General features: G+C 46.4%; 1 protein-coding gene across 1 annotated transcript in view; it reads right to left on the bottom strand.

Annotated features, from left to right (window-relative positions):
- Positions 1–218: 218 nt before the first annotated feature.
- Positions 219–17941, bottom strand: part of LOC118937404 (protein FAM189A2-like) — a 44818-nt gene continuing 27095 nt past the window's right edge. The window contains exons 8-10 of the mRNA XM_036936390.1: positions 10245–10448; positions 9170–9492; positions 219–1157 (exon numbers count right to left, since the gene is read on the bottom strand). Of these exons, the coding sequence (XP_036792285.1) occupies positions 804–1157; positions 9170–9492; positions 10245–10448 (881 nt within the window). The 3' untranslated portion in view covers positions 219–803. The remainder of the gene's footprint in view (positions 1158–9169; positions 9493–10244; positions 10449–17941) is intronic.

Below are 17941 nucleotides of genomic sequence, written 5' to 3'. Positions count from 1 at the left end.
CTTTAAGGTCTAGATGTAATCCGGAAGCGTATAAGAGGCACATTTATAGTGCGTTTGAAGTGTAAATGTCGTTTCCGATTGAGCCCGACATTTGCAGCGTTTATTGTGAACGGCAGTTGGAGCATTGCCTTTAAAAAGGTGCATAGCCAAAATGATGGGCGATGGGGATTGAATCCCAGCCTAAACAAATGAATTAAAGCTGAATTAAGACTCAACACTCATAGTGCATGGCCAGTTTAATTAAATACTGAACATTTTATATGGAACATTCCATGTTGCTTTTACTTAAGGCACTGGGCAGATAGTGAAGTATAGCGAGAGAGAGAGCCTTCCATAGACTCTCACATGCAGGTAGGGTTCAGTGCTGTCATATGTACAGCCAATCATTTTATAGTAGCTTGTAACACAGAATTGTTAATGGAAATATTTGGAGACAATTTTGAAACCTTTGATTCCCAGGTCACCTCTTTCACAATGCAAACAACAGTGTACAGACAACACTACACACTGTACATACACTTCAACAGTATTAGTGCAGCAGACACACACACACACACACCTTAGGCACACAACACACGCACGCAGCCGCACACACACAGCCCTTCTAAAGGCTAGTACTTGCAGTCTGTGGGACTCAGTTTCAAAGTTCTTTAGAATGGCTTTTCCCCACAAGGTTTAGCAGTGGCATTCCCAAACCTCGCCACCAGGGGGCGCCTTTTCCTTGGAGTCAATAAGGTGTTTCCCCCAGTGGACCTTGCCATCAGTTTGTGCTCGGGGAGTGTTGGGATAGGAAGAGGGTTCCATCAGATCACCGTTTCCCTAAACACCCCTATGAGACTGTGGGGGCGTTCGTGATGATCCAGGCGTGAGCCCGCCCGTGACGTCGACCTAGAACCTACTCTAGAACCCGCTCTAGACCAGGACTTGAAGCCAGATCCACCACCTTGCCTGGCCTCTAGTGGCTGCTGCTCTGCCCAGGTGAAAGTGCTGAGGTCTCCACAACTCCGCAGGTGCAGCAGGCCGGGCCTCTTCCGGAGGGGCTGGGGGAGGGTCCGGGAGGAACAGTCCAGCATGGGGACATGGGGTCTGGAGCATCCCCTGGGGAGGGACAGGGGCTGGGGCAGGGCTCCAACTGGTGTCTCTGATACTGTGATCACCTGGAGAGAGAGGAGGAGAGGAGAAGAGGTGCAGTTTAAAGGGATAGTTCACCCAAATGTATCTCTTGTCCTGTCTTCCTGACCTACTAATCCTTCTCAACACCCTCTCCTCCCCTCTCTCTCTCCTCACCCCCCCTACTTTCCTATCCATCCGGTTTCCACTTCTCTACACAGGGTTCTATGTACTGTAGCTGGCACAGTGTTCTATGTAGCTGGCACATTGTTCTATGTAGCTGGCACATTGTTCTATGTAGCTGGCACATTGTTCTATGTAGCTGGCACAGTGTTCTATGTAGCTGGCACATTGTTCTATGTAGCTGGCACATTGTTCTATGTAGCTGGCACATTGTTCTATGTAGCTGGCACATTGTTCTATGTAGCTGGCACAGTGTTCTATGTAACTGGCACATTGTTCTATGTACTGTAGCTGGCACAGTGTTCTATGTAGCTGGCACATTGTTCTATGTAGCTGGCACATTGTTCTATGTAGCTGGCACAGTGTTCTATGTAACTGGCACATGGTTCTATGTAGCTGGCACAGTGTTCTATGTACTGTAGCTGGCACAGTGTTCTATGTAGCTGGCACATTGTTCTATGTAGCTGGCACAGTGTTCTATGTAACTGGCACATGGTTCTATGTAGCTGGCACAGTGTTCTATGTACTGTAGCTGGCACAGTGTTCTATGTAGCTGGCACAGGGTTATATGTACTGTAGCTGGTACAGTGTTCTATGTAGCTAGCACATTGTTCTATGTTGCGGCCCCAGTGTTCGATGTAGCTGGCACCGTGTTCTCTGTAGCTGAAACAGTGTTCTATGTTGCTGGCACAGTGTTCTATGTAGCTGGCACAGTATTCTATGTAGCTGAAACAGTGTTCTATGTCACTGGCACAGTATTGTATGTAATTGGCACAGTGTTCTATGTAGCTAGCACAGTGTTCTATGTAGCTGGCACAGTGTTCTATGTAGCTGGCACAGTGTTCTATGTAGCTGGCTCAGTGTTCTGGCACAGTGTTCTGTGTAACTGGCACAGTGTTCTATGTAGCTGGCACAGTGTTCTATGTAACTGGCACAGTGTTATGTGTAGCTGGCACAGTGTTCTGTGTAACTGACACAGTGTTCTATGTAGCTAGCACAGTGTTATATGTATCTAGCACAGTGTTATATGTAGCTAGCACAGTGTTCCATGTAGCTAGCACAGTGTTCTATGTAGCCTAGAGACCTTCACGCGTCCAAAAAGTAGGACTCGTTCCCGAAATGGACCTGGCGCTTTCCCATCCGGACCCAATATGCATAAATCTTTTTTTTTTAATATGTATATATAAAGACCCATTCCGAACGGACCCGAGGACAACTAGACCCGTCCCGTATTGACCTGGTCGGATCCAGACCTGGTCTGATCCGAGTGATGGAAGCACCAGAAAAGCTACTTTATTAACCAGAGCTGATAAGGCTGAGGGAGAGGAGGCAGAGCGAGGTGATGCTGTAGCAGGGGTTGAGGGAGAGGAGGCAGAGGTGACGCTCTAGCAGGGGCTGAGGGAGAGGAGGCAGAGGTGACGCTCTAGCAGGGGCTGAGGGAGAGGAGGCAGAGGTGACGCTCTAGTAGGGGCTGAGGGAGAGGAGGCAGAGCGAGGTGACGCTGTAGCAGGGGCTGAGGGAGAGGAGGCAGAGCGAGGTGACGGTTTGCAGGGGCTGAGGGAGAGGAGGCAGAGCGAAGTGACGCTGTAGCAGGGGCTGTGGGAGAGGAGGCAGAGCGAGGTGACACTCTAGCAGGGGCTGAGGGAGAGGTGGCAGAGCGAGGTGACGCTGTAGCAGGGGCTGAGGGAGAGGAGGCAGAGGTGACGCTCTAGCAGGGGCTGAGGGAGAGGGGGCAGAGGTGACGCTCTAGTAGGGGCTGAGGGAGAGGAGACAGAGCGAGGTGATGCTGTAGCAGGGGCTGAGGGAGAGGAGGCAGAGCGAGGTGACGGTTTGCTGGGGCTGCGGGAGAGGAGTGAGAGCGAGGTGACGCTGTAGCAGGGGCTGAGGGAGAGGAGGCAGAGCGAGGTGACGCTGTAGCAGGGGCTGAGGGAGAGGAGACAGAGTGAGGTGACGCTGTAGCAGGGGCTGATGGAGAGGAGGCAGAGCGAGGTGACGCTGTAGCAGGGGCTGAGGGAGAGGAGGCAGAGCGAGGTGACGCTGTAGCAGGGGCTGAGGGAGAGGAGGCAGAGCGAGGTGACACTGTAGCAGGGGCTGAGGGGGAGGAGACAGAGCGAGGTGACGCTCTAGTAGGGGCTGAGGGAGAGGAGGCAGAGCGAGGTGATGCTCTAGCAGAGGCTGAGGGAGAGGAGGCAGAGTGAGGTGAAGCTGTAGCAGGGCTGAGGGAGAGGAGGAAGAGTGAGGTGATGCTCTAACAGGTGCTGAGGGAGAGGAGGCAGAGATAGGTGATGCTGTAGCAGGGGCTGTGGGAGAGGAGGAAGAGCGAGGTGACGCTCTAGCAGGGGCTGAGGGAGAGGAGACAGAGCGAGGTGACACTGTAGCAGGGGCTGATGGAGAGGAGGCAGAGCGAGGTGACGCTGTAGCAGGGGCTGAGGGAGAGGAGGAAGAGCGAGGTGACGCTCTAGCAGGGGCTGAGGGAGAGGAGTCAGAGCGAGGTGACGCTGTAGCAGGGGCTGAGGGAGAGGAGTCAGAGCGAGGTGACGCTGTAGCAGGGGCTGAGGGAGAGGAGGCAGAGCGAGGTGACGCTCTAGCAGGGGCTGAGGGAGAGGAGGCAGAGCGAGGTGACGCTCTAGCAGGGGCTGAGGGAGAGGAGGCAGAGCGAGGTGACGCTCTAGCAGGGGCTGAGGGAGAGGAGGCAGAGCGAGGTGACGCTCTAGCAGGGGCTGAGGGAGAGGAGGCAGAGTGAGGTGACGCTGTAGCAGGGGCTGAGGGAGAGGAGGCAGAGCGAGGTGACGCTCTAGCAGGGGCTGAGGGAGAGGAGGCAGAGCGAGGTGACGCTCTAGCAGGGGCTGAGGGAGAGGAGGCAGAGCGAGGTGACGCTCTAGCAGGGGCTGAGGGAGAGGAGGCAGAGTGAGGTGACGCTGTAGCAGGGGCTGAGGGAGAGGAGGCAGAGTGAGGTGACGCTGTAGCAGGGGCTGAGGGAGAGGAGGAAGAGTGAGGTGACGCTCTAACAGGGGCTGAGGGAGAGGAGGCAGAGAGAGGTGATGCTCTAGCAGGGGCTGAGGGAGAGGAGGTAGAGATAGATGATGTTCTAGCAGGGGCTGAGGGAGAGGAGGCAGAGATAGCTGACGTTCTAGCAGGGGCTGAGGGAGAGGAGGCAGAGCGAGGTGACGCTGTAGCAGGGGCTAGTTGACACTTCATGCATTTTCTCATCCTACAATAATAACAACTCCATTCAGAATATAAAGTAGCAGTCTACCTGTTGGCTCTTGGTCGTTGTAGCCTGTCCTTCTCCTTTAACTTTTAATTCCATTATTTAAATGTTATCTACCATTGATTAGATATCTCCTAACTTTTGCCCCGCACGGAGGCTCTGTGACTGGAGCTTATTGCCGTGTTGATGACTTATGAATGGTCAACAACAAGCTACACTCTCCATGCTCCACTCTCGTGAAAAGCAAAGCACAGCAGCATAAATTATACAATTTCTCTCCCTCACTCTCTCTCTCTACTGCAGCAGTCTCATTCGGTTCTGTATGGGTCATTCTGGATAAGTCAGTTAAAATGACACATACCGGAGACCTGTGACAATCATATCAAATCCCACCCAGACCCGTGACATTATTTTGAATTCTGGATCCGGTTCCGCTTGGGTCTGGATGTGGTCTCAAGTATTCGGGTACTGGTGGTTCTGTGAAGACATCTAATGTAGCCTGTACCTGTCCTATGTAGCCTGTACCTGTCCTATGTAGCCTGTACCTGTTCTATGTAGCCTGTACCTGTCCTATATAGCCTGTACCTGTTCTATGTAGCCTGTACCTGTTCTATGTAGCCTGTACCTGTTCTATGTAGCCTGTACCTGTCCTATATAGCCTGTACCTGTCCTATGTAGCCTGTACCTGTTCTATGTAGCCTGTACCTGTTCTATGTAGCCTGTACCTGTCCTATGTAGCCTGTACCTGTCCTATGTAGCCTGTACCTGTTCTATGTAGCCTGTACCTGTCCTATGTAGCCTGTACCTGTCCTATGTAGCCTGTACCTGTTATATGTAGCCTGTACCTGTCCTATGTAGCCTGTACCTGTCCTATGTAGCCTGTACCTGTTCTATGTAGCCTGTACCTGTCCTATGTAGCCTGTACCTGTCCTATGTAGCCTCTACCTGTTCTATGTAGCCTGTACCTGTTCTATGTAGCCTGTACCTGTCCTATGTAGCCTCTACATTTAACATTTTAATCATTTAGCAGACGCTCTTTTCCAGAGTGATTTACAGTCATCTTAAGATAGCTAGGTGGGACTGTAGGTTGGTTCAGCCCCCGAAGTGACTCTTATCAACACTCAATGCAAAAGGTTTTAGATTTTCTCCTCAGGAATTCAGCATTATCTGTGTTATCTTGCCAACCCTCTCATGTCACATCTCTGGGTAGTAGAGGTTCTGTTGTGATTACATCCTGAAGGTCTGATACCTGATTGGAGGTTAACTTTACAGTCATGCGATTGGTCAACAACTCATATTTTGAATCCAAACAATCAGATGTTAAATTCATTGTAGTATTTATGCTGCAGTAGTTTATGTGTCGGGGGGCTAGGGTCAGTTTGTTATATCTGGAGTACTTCTCCTGTCCTATTCGGTGTCCTGTGTGAATCTAAGTGTGCGTTCTCTAATTCTCTCCTTCTCTCTTTCTTTCTCTCTCTCGGAGGACCTGAGCCCTAGGACCATGCCCCAGGACTACCTGACATGATGACTCCTTGCTGTCCCCAGTCCACCTGGCCGTGCTGCTGCTCCAGTTTCAACTGTTCTGCCTTATTATTATTCGACCATGCTGGTCATTTATGAACATTTGAACATCTTGGCCATGTTCTGTTATAATCTCCACCCGGCACAGCCAGAAGAGGACTGGCCATCCCACATATGCTCTCTCTAATTCTCTCTTTCTTTCTCTCTCTCGGAGGACCTGAGCCCTAGGACCATGCCCCAGGAATACCTGACATGATGACTCCTTGCTGTCCCCAGTCCGTCCACCTGACCGTGCTGCTGCTCCAGTTTAAACTGACCTGAGCCCTAGGACCATGCCCCAGGAATACCTGACATGATGACTCCTTGCTGTCCCCAGTCCACCTGACCGTGCTGCTGCTCCAGTTTCAACTGTTCTGCCTTATTATTATTCGACCATGCTGGTCATTTATGAACATTTGAACATCTTGGCCATGTTCTGTTATAATCTCCACCCGGCACAGCCAGAAGAGGACTGGCCACCCCACATAGCCTGGTTCCTCTCTAGGTTTCTTCCTAGGTTTTGGCCTTTCTAGGGAGTTTTTCCTAGCCACCGTGCTTCTACACCTGCATTGCTTGCTGTTTGGGGTTTTAGGCTGGGTTTCTGTACAGCACTTTGAGATATCAGCTGATGTACGAAGGGCTATATAAATACATTTGATTTTATTTGATTTGATTGTCTCTTTCTCTCTTGTCTCTTTCTCTTATTTGTTCTCTTATTTGTGACCTACGCTGGTGAGATACCTAGACTCTCTCTCTCTCTGCCTCTCCCATGAGCTATGGGCCTTTGGCCATGGTTTCTTTGTCTCTCTCCCTCTCTGATCATGCCTAGACTAATGATTTGTAATGCTTGTAAGTTACATTTTATGCCTTGTATGTGAATCCGTTCATTTTTACAATGCTATTAAATATCTGTCTTTGATATAGACACTCTCAGACCAATTCTTGCTAGTCAACACCGACTCATTGCCTAATGCTGGCTTGCATATTTTAATTATCTTTATGGAGTCAGATAAACATTTTATTAGGCTAATTCCTTAGTCATATTAAAGGAAGCATGTGAGGTATACACACGGGGTATACAAAACATTAGGAACACCTTCCTCATATTGAGTTGCACCCCCCCAGAAGGTGTCAAAAAGCATTCTTTGTTGACACCAATGCTTCCCACTGTTGTGTCAAGTTGGCTGGGTGTCCTTTGGGTGGTGGACAATTTTTGATACACACGGGAAACTATGGAGTGTGAAAACCCAAACAGTTTTGCAGTTCTATGTCGCCTCTACCTGGTCTATGTAGCCTCTACCTGGTCTATGTAGCCTCTACCTGGTCTATGTAGCCACTATCTGGTCTATATAGCTACAGAAATATCAAATTTATATAAGTATTCACACCCTTGAGTCAATACATGTTAGAATCACCTTTGGCAGTGATTACAGCTGTGAGTGTTTCTGGGTAAGTCTCTAAGAGCTTTACACACCTGGCTTGTACATTCTTTGCCCATAATACTTTTCAACCTTCTTCAAGCTCTGTCATATTGGTTGTTGATCATTGCTAGACAACCATTTTCAAGTCTTGCCATAGATTTCCAAGCAGATTTAAGTTAAACCTATAACTCGACCACTCAGCAATATTCACTGTCTTTCTTGGTAAGCAACTCCAATGTAGATTTGGCCTTGAGTATTGAGTTATTGTCCTGCAGAAAGGAGATTTCATCTCCCAGTGTGGGAAGGCAACTGAACCAGGTTTACTTCTAGGATTTTTCTTGTACAAGCATACCCATAACATACAGCCACCACTATGCTTGAAAATATGGAGAGTGATACTCAGTAATGTGTTGTGTTTGCACCAAACATAACCCTGGTTCGTGACATAAAGCTAATTGCTTTACCAAATTTTTTTCGGTTTTACTTTTAGTGTCTTGTCGTAAACAGGAAGCATGTTTTGGAATATTTTTATTATGTACAGGCTTCCTTATTTTCACTCTGTCAATTAGGTTTCTATTGTAGCGTAACTACAATGCTGTTTATCCGTCCTCTGTTCTCATATCACAGCCATTAATCTCTGTAACTGTAGTCACCATTGGCCTCATGGTGAAATCCCTGAGCGGTTTCCTTCCTCTCCGGCAACTGAGTTAGGAAGGAAGCCTGTATCTTTGTAGTGACTGGGTGTATTGATACACCATCCAAAGTGTAATTAATAACTCAAAGGGATATTCAATGTCTGCTTTTTTCATTTGTACCCGTCAACCAGTATGTGGACCTTCTTTGGAAAACCTCCATGGTTTTGTGTTTGAAATTCACTGCTCGACTGAGGGACCTTACAGCTAATTGTATGCGTGGGACACACAGAGTGAGTCCATGCAAGTTATTATGTGACTTGTTAAGCACATGTTTACTCCTGAATTTATTTGACTAAAACGTAATAATTTCAAACTTTGCTTACATTTGTATATGATCACATATACAATATTACGTGTGGGAATACTTTGGAGCAGATTTCCAAAACTAAAATCACTTGGAGCTGATTTGCTGGTGTTGTTATAGTCTTCTTTTTTTGGTGTGGGGGCGGAAATAAAATCACCCGTGGGCCACCGGTTGGGGAACCCTTCTCTACCAGTTCTATGCAGCCTCTATGTAGCTTGTATGTAGCCTCTATGTAGCTTCTTCACCAGTTCTATGTATCCGCTATGTAGCCTCATTACCAGTTCAATGTAGCCTCTATGTAGCCTCTTTACCAGTTATATGTAGCCTCTATGTAGCCTCTTTACCAGTTCTATGTAGCCTATTTACCAGTTCTATGTAGTCTCTATGTAGCCTCTTAACCAGTTCTATGTAGCCTCTTTACCAGTTCTATGTAGCCTCTATGTAGCCTCTTTACCAGTTCTATGTAGCCTCTATGTAGCTTCTTCACCAGTTCAATGTAGTCTCTATGTAGCCTCTTTACCGGTTCTATGTAGCCTCTATGTAGCCTCTTTACCAGTTCTATGTAGTCTCTATGTAGCCTCTTTACCGGTTCTATGTAGCCTCTATGTAGCCTATTTACCAGTTCTATGTAGCCTCTATGTAGCCTCTTAACCAGTTTTATGTAGCCTCTATGTAGCCTCTTTACCTGTTCTATGAAGCTGGCACAGCGGACGGCCTCCTCCATGTGTTCCTGGTCTGAGCGCAGCACGCTACGGATGCTGTCCACCAGCTCCTGGACCTCGGGTGTCAGGCTGCAGTGGGCCGGCTGCTCTAGAAACCTGCTGACCAGCTGCTGGGTGTGTCTGTAGCTCTGGTAGTCCACCATAGAGGAGGGCCGGGGACGCCGCGGGCCTCTACCACCCCGCCGGAGAGCCACCGTCTGGGGCCGGGACGACTGGGAGGCCAGGGCGGACTTGGAAGTCTGGGTGGAGACCTCGGTGGTCTGTGTGGCTGCTTCACAGCTTAACACTGAGGGAGGAGGGGGTGGAAGAGAGGAAGGGGAGAGAGAGAGGTGGGAGAGAGGGGGAGAGAGAGAGAAAGGGGGAGAGAGATGGATGGGAGAGAAGGGAGAGAGAGAGAAAGGTGGGAGAGAAAGGAGAGAGAGAGAAAAGGGGAGAGAGATGGATAGGAAAGGGGTGGGAGAGAGGGTTGGGAGAGAGAAAGGTGGGATAGAGGGGGAGAGAGAAAGAAAGGGGGAGAGAGATGGGGAGAGAGATGGATGGGAAAGGGGTGGGAGAGAGGGTTGGGAGAGAAGGGAGAGAGAGAGAAAGGTGGGAGAGAGGGGGGGAGAGGGGGAAAGAGAGGGTGGGAGAGGGGTGGGAGAGAGGGGAGAGAGAGGGTTGGGGGGTTAGTGTGTCTGTAGAATTGCATGTAGTGGGACATCTGTTGGAAGCATTAGTAAATTGTGCTTTGCAGTTTAGCAAACAACAGTTCTGCTATCCCTGTGAGGGAGGTCACACACACACACACACACTCACACACTCACACACTTACAGGGATACAGCAATCCAAATGTGTCTTGCTGACAGATGCAGAGGCTTTAGATTAAGTGATGACAGACCAACTGTTCCAGAACTATACAGTTTATGTGATCCTCTTTTACCTTTGGCAGCTAGGTCCAGCAGCGTCACTCTTTGGCTGTTGGAGCCACTGTGCGCGTGTGTGTGTGCGTGTGTGTGTGTGTATATGTATGTGTCTGTGTGTGTGTGACCCTGTCTCACCTTTGGCAGCCAGGTCCAGTAGGACAGGGTCACTGTTAGAGCGTCTGGGTCTCTGGCGCTGAGACCTCCTAATGGGTGGCACAGGAGCACCCTGGTCCTGGGAAGGTCTGGCCTGGTGCAGGGAGGGGGAGGGCGGAGATTGGGGAGAGGGGTGATATTGGGGAGACGGGGGCACTGGAACAACTGTCGTCTGGGGACCAGCATCTGAAACGCAGGAACAACAAAGATAATTAGGAGAAGAGGGGGAGAGGTAGAGGGGTAGAGGTAGAGGGGTAGACGTAGAAGGGTACAGGGGTAGAGGGAGAAGGGTAGAGGGGTTGAGGGAGAGGGGTAGAGGGAGAGAGAGGGGCAAAACAAAATATAAACCTTTTTCCTGCACACTATCTTTAGGAAACTCCTTAGAGACATTTGTAATTAGAACCATGTTATACGCCATGTTATAGAGCTATACGTTCTCCATCCATCTGTCTTGCTCCTCTGCTCCACCACATTAACTCTTTCTTCCTTCCTCTCTCTGGAGTGTGGGGTGACATATGAAACCAGGGTCACACCCAAAGCTCCATCTCTATCACAACAAAACCTGTGACCTCAGAAAGTTAGAAAGTGAACCTTCCAGGTGTGTTTGATCATGAAGTCCCTGTCGATCTGACCTTCTGTGAGGTTTCCTCTGACCCTGGGAAAGAGTTGTACAACAGAGAGGAAAGGGGGTTACCTAGTCAGTTGTAAAACAGAAAGGAAAGGGGGATACCTAGTCAGTTGAACAACAGAAAGGGGGATACCTAGTCAGTTGTAAAACAGAAAGGAAAGGGGGATACCTAGTCAGTTGTACAACAGAAAGGGGGATACCTAGTCAGTTGTACAACAGAAAGGGGGATACCTAGTCAGTTGTACAACAGAAAGGAAAGGGGGATACCTAGTCAGTTGTACAACAGAAAGGGGGATACCTAGTCAGTTGTACAACAGAAAGGGGGATACCTAGTCAGTTGTACAACAGAAAGGGGGATACCTAGTCAGTTGTACAACAGAAAGGGGGTACCTAGTCAGTTGTACAACAGAAAGAGGGATACCTAGTCAGTTGTACAACAGAAAGGAAAGGGGGATACCTAGTTAGTTGTACAACAGAAAGGAAAGGGGGATACCTAGTCAGTTGTACAACAGAAAGGGGGATACCTAGTCAGTTATACAACAGAAAGGGAAAGGGGGATACCTAGTCAGTTGTACAACAGAAAGGGGGATACCTAGTCAGTTGTACAACAGAAAGAGGGATACCTAGTCAGTTGTACAACAGAAAGGAAAGGGGGATACCTAGTCAGTTATACAACAGAAAGGGAAAGGGGGATACCTAGTCAGTTGTACAACAGAAAGGGGGATACCTAGTCAGTTGTACAACAGAAAGAGGGATACCTAGTCAGTTGTACAACAGAAAGGGGGATACCTAGTCAGTTGAACAACAGAAAGGGGGATACCTAGTCAGTTGTAAAACAGAAAGGAAAGGGGGATACCTAGTCAGTTGTACAACAGAAAGGGGGATACCTAGTCAGTTGTACAACAGAAAGGGGGATACCTAGTCAGTTGTACAACAGAAAGGAAAGGGGGATACCTAGTCAGTTGTAAAACAGAAAGGAAAGGGGGATACCTAGTCAGTTGTACAACAGAAAGGGGGATACCTAGTCAGTTGTACAACAGAAAGGGGGATACCTAGTCAGTTGTACAACAGAAAGGGGGATACCTAGTCAGTTGTACAACAGAAAGGGGGATACCTAGTCAGTTGTACAACAGAAAGGGGGTACCTAGTCAGTTGTACAACAGAAAGAGGGATACCTAGTCAGTTGTACAACAGAAAGGAAAGGGGGATACCTAGTTAGTTGTACAACAGAAAGGAAAGGGGGATACCTAGTCAGTTGTACAACAGAAAGGGGGATACCTAGTCAGTTATACAACAGAAAGGGAAAGGGGGATACCTAGTCAGTTGTACAACAGAAAGGGGGATACCTAGTCAGTTGTACAACAGAAAGAGGGATACCTAGTCAGTTGTACAACAGAAAGGGGGATACCTAGTCAGTTGTACAACAGAAAGAGGGATACCTAGTCAGTTGTACAACAGAAAGGGGGATACCTAGTCAGTTGTACAACAGAAAGGGGGATACCTAGTCAGTTGTACAACAGAAAGAGGGATACCTAGTCAGTTGTACAACAGAAAGGAAAGGGGGATACCTAGTCAGTTATACAACAGAAAGGGAAAGGGGGATACCTAGTCAGTTGTACAACAGAAAGGGGGATACCTAGTCAGTTGTACAACAGAAAGAGGGATACCTAGTCAGTTGTACAACAGAAAGAGGGATACCTAGTCAGTTGTACAACAGAAAGGAAAGGGGGATACCTAGTTAGTTGTACAACAGAAAGGAAAGGGGGATACCTAGTCAGTTGTACAACAGAAAGGGGGATACCTAGTCAGTTATACAACAGAAAGGGAAAGGGGGATACCTAGTCAGTTGTACAACAGAAAGGGGGATACCTAGTCAGTTGTACAACAGAAAGAGGGATACCTAGTCAGTTGTACAACAGAAAGGGGGATACCTAGTCAGTTGTACAACAGAAAGGAAAGGGGGATACCTAGTCAGTTATACAACAGAAAGGGAAAGGGGGATACCTAGTCAGTTGTACAACAGAAAGGGGGATACCTAGTCAGTTGTACAACAGAAAGAGGGATACCTAGTCAGTTGTACAACAGAAAGGGGGATACCTAGTCAGTTGTACAACAGAAAGGAAAGGGGGATACCTAGTCAGTTGTACAACAGAAAGGAAAGGGGGATACCTAGTCAGTTGTACAACAGAAAGGGGGATACCTAGTCAGTTGTACAACAGAAAGAGGGATACCTAGTCAGTTGTACAACAGAAAGGAAAGGGGGATACCTAGTCAGTTATACAACAGAAAGGGAAAGGGGGATACCTAGTCAGTTGTACAACAGAAAGGGGGATACCTAGTCAGTTGTACAACAGAAAGAGGGATACCTAGTCAGTTGTACAACAGAAAGGGGGATACCTAGTCAGTTGAACAACAGAAAGGGGGATACCTAGTCAGTTGTAAAACAGAAAGGAAAGGGGGATACCTAGTCAGTTGTACAACAGAAAGGGGGATACCTAGTCAGTTGTACAACAGAAAGGGGGATACCTAGTCAGTTGTACAACAGAAAGGAAAGGGGGATACCTAGTCAGTTGTAAAACAGAAAGGAAAGGGGGATACCTAGTCAGTTGTACAACAGAAAGGGGGATACCTAGTCAGTTGTACAACAGAAAGGGGGATACCTAGTCAGTTGTACAACAGAAAGGGGGATACCTAGTCAGTTGTACAACAGAAAGGGGGTACCTAGTCAGTTGTACAACAGAAAGAGGGATACCTAGTCAGTTGTACAACAGAAAGGAAAGGGGGATACCTAGTTAGTTGTACAACAGAAAGGAAAGGGGGATACCTAGTCAGTTGTACAACAGAAAGGGGGATACCTAGTCAGTTATACAACAGAAAGGGAAAGGGGGATACCTAGTCAGTTATACAACAGAAAGGGAAAGGGGGATACCTAGTCAGTTGTACAACAGAAAGGGGGATACCTAGTCAGTTGTACAACAGAAAGAGGGATACCTAGTCAGTTGTACAACAGAAAGGGGGATACCTAGTCAGTTGTACAACAGAAAGGAAAGGGGGATACCTAGTCAGTTATACAACAGAAAGGGAAAGGGGGATACCTAGTCAGTTGTACAACAGAAAGGGGGATACCTAGTCAGTTGTACAACAGAAAGAGGGATACCTAGTCAGTTGTACAACAGAAAGGGGGATACCTAGTCAGTTGTACAACAGAAAGGAAAGGGGGATACCTAGTCAGTTGTACAACAGAAAGGAAAGGGGGATACCTAGTCAGTTGTACAACAGAAAGGGGGATACCTAGTCAGTTGTACAACAGAAAGGAAAGGGGGATACCTAGTCAGTTGTACAACAGAAAGGGGGATACCTAGTCAGTTGTACAACAGAAAGGGGGATACCTAGTCAGTTGTACAACAGAAAGGAAAGGGGGATACCTAGTCAGTTGTACAACAGAAAGGGGGATACCTAGTCAGTTGTACAACAGAAAGGGGGATACCTAGTCAGTTGTACAACCGAATGCCTTCAACTGAAATGTGTCTTCCACATTTAACCCCTCTGAATCAGAGAGGTGCAGGAGTGCTGCTTTAATCAACAGCCACAGCACCCGGGGAACGGTGGGTTAACGGCCTTGTTCAGGGGCAGAATGACAGATTTTGACCTTGTCAGCTCGGGGATTCGATCCGGCAACCTTTAGGTTACTGGCCCAACGCTCTAACCACTAGGCTTAGAGACACATCACTGACCCTGTACAGCAGGATTCCCCAACTGGAGGCCCGTGGGTGGTTTCATCAGTTGGAGAGGTGAGGAGTGATATATGCCAATTAGGAAAAAGGGGGATGATTAGGTGGCCGTGACGGAATGTGGCCAGGTTTGAAATAAAGCTCTTACATGGAGTGCCGAGGGGGTCTGAATGACCACCCAGGGCATTGTTCAAGGTTCGAAATGATTATGTTTTAGTCAAATATTCTATTTTTTGGTGCTCTTTGCAGTCAATTTGCAGTCTAAAAATATGTTTCTAATAGGGTCCGCTCAATAGAAAATTGGCCGGCGGCTGAATCTAGTTGATGATCCGTACTGCATTGTGTGTTGAGTCACTGACTTGACTGGGTGATCTAGAAACTACTACTAGAATGTTACAGAAGCAATATTGAAAATATTATCAGTGGTGTCTGTTGTACTGTTGAGATGGTTCTAGAAAATGCTTTCCCACTGGGCACTGACATCAGGGTCTAGGTTTTGATTACCATCTGGTTGAATAACGTGAATCCAATGTGAAAACAACAAAAGACACCATGTCATTGGATTTCGGATTAAAGTAGAATATTACGTTGATTACTTTTTGCAAATCAAATCAGTTTTACACGTTGATTCAACTTTTTTGGTTGAAATGACGTGGAAACAACGCCGATTCAACCAGTTTGGGCCCAGTGGGTGGTTTGAGAATGTTCCAAAATCTGCCTCCCGGCCAAAATAAGTTATGACACGTTGAAATCTACTCCATTTTGACAAATATTTGTCTCTCTACTCTAACGCTGCATAACACTTCTGCATGAAACTGCACATGTCACAGTGATTACAGAAAGGAAATAAGATTTCCTGTTCCAAGCTCTATGTGTCAAACAGACTGAGTTTGTGAGAGCTAGAAAGGCAGTGGGGCTGGTGAATGAAGTAACACATGAGACGGAAATAAATGTTATTTTAATACATTGATGAAATGACTGTCAGTGGGGGAATCTATCTTTGATGACAGGGCAAGGTTATGTCCCATTCATCTGACTGGGATATATGTAGCAATACTGTCACTGTAACTACAGCAGTATACTGGGATACAGTAACTATAGCAGTACACTGGGATACAGTTACTACAGCAATATACTGGGATACAGTAACTATAGCAATACACTGGGATACAGTAACTATAGCAATATACTGGGATACAGTAACTATAGCAGTATACTGGGATACAGTAACTATAGCAGTACACTGGGATACAGTAACTATAGCAATATACTGGGATACAGTAACTATAGCAGTATACTGGGATACAGTAACTATAGCAGTACACTGGGATACAGTTACTACAGCAATATACTGGGATACAGTAACTATAGCAATACACTGGGATACAGTAACTATAGCAATATACTGGGATACAGTAACTATAGCAGTATACTGGGATACAGTAACTATAGCAGTACACTGGGATACAGTAACTATAGCAATATACTGGGATACAGTAACTATAGCAGTATACTGGGATACAGTAACTATAGCAGTACACTGGGATACAGTTACTACAGCAATATACTGGGATACAGTAACTATAGCAATACACTGGGATACAGTAACTATAGCAGTACACTGGGATACAGCTACTATAGCAATACACTGGAATACAGTAACTATAGCAATACACTGGGATACAGTAACTATAGCAATTCACTGGGATACAGTAATTATAGCAATACACTGGGATACAGTAACTATAGCAATACACTGGGATACAGCTACTATAGCAATACACTGGGATACAGTAACTATAGCAATTCACTGGGATACAGTAATTATAGCAATACACTGGGATACAGTAACTATAGCAATACACTGGGATACAGCTACTATAGCAATACACTGGGATACAGTAACTATAGCAATACACTGGGATACAGTAATTATAGCAATACACTGGGATACAGTAACTATAGCAATCCACTGGGATACAGTAACTATGGCAGTACACTGGGATACAGTAACTATGGCAGTACACTGAGATACTGTAACCATAGCAGTACACTGGGATACAGTAACTATAACAATACACTGGGATACAGCTACTATAGCAATACAATGGGATACAGTAACTATAGCAATACACTGGGATACAGTCACTATAGCAATACACTGGGATACAGTAACTATAGCAATACACTGGGATACAGTAACTATAGCAATACACTGGGATACAGTAACTATAGCAATACACTGGGATACAGTAACTATAGCAATACAATGGGATACAGATACTATAGCAATACACTGGGATACAGCTACTATAGCAATACAATGGGATACAGTAACTATAGCAATACACTGGGATACAGTAACTATAGCAATACACTGGGATACAGTAACTATAGCAATACACTGGGATACAGTAACTATAGCAATACACTGGGATACAGTCACTATAGCAATACACTGGGATACAGTAACTATAGCAATACACTGGGATACAGTAACTATAGCAGTACACTGGGATACAGCTACTATAGCAATACACTGGGATACAGTAACTATAGCAATACACTGGGATACAGTAACTATAGCAATACACTGGGATACAGTAACTATAGCAATACACTGGGGTACAGTAACTATAGCAATACACTGGGATACAGTAACTATAGCAGTACACTGGGATACAGCAACTATAGCAATACACTGGGATACAGTAACTATGGCAGTACACTGGGATACAGTAACTATGGCAGTACACTGAGATACTGTAACCATAGCAGTACACTGGGATACAGTAACTATAACAATACACTGGGATACAGCTACTATAGCAATACAATGGGATACAGCTACTATAGCAATACACTGGGATACAGCTACTATAGCAATACACTGGGATACAGTCACTATAGCAATACTTTCACTAGGATAACTGTAGACCTCCAACCAGGACTTTTTATGGGATACAGTAACTATAGCAATACACTGGGATACAGTCACTATAGCAATACACCGGGATACAGTAACTATAGCAATACACTGGGATACAGTAACTATAGCAATACACTGGGATACAGTAACTATAGCAATACACTGGGATACAGTAACTATAGCAATACACTGGGATACAGCTACTATAGCAATACACTGGGATACAGTCACTATAGCAATACACTGGGATACAGTAACTATAGCAATACACTGGGATACAGTAACTATAGCAATACACTGGGATACAGTAACTATAGCAATACACTGGGATACAGTAACTATAGCAATACAATGGGATACAGATACTATAGCAATACACTGGGATACAGCT

The sequence above is a fragment of the Oncorhynchus mykiss genome, chromosome 11, assembly GCF_013265735.2.
Source record: "Oncorhynchus mykiss isolate Arlee chromosome 11, USDA_OmykA_1.1, whole genome shotgun sequence".
NCBI classification, from domain to species: domain Eukaryota; kingdom Metazoa; phylum Chordata; class Actinopteri; order Salmoniformes; family Salmonidae; genus Oncorhynchus; species Oncorhynchus mykiss.
The sequence above is the reverse complement of the archived record's forward strand: the minus strand, read 5'-3'. Positions and strand labels throughout refer to the sequence as shown.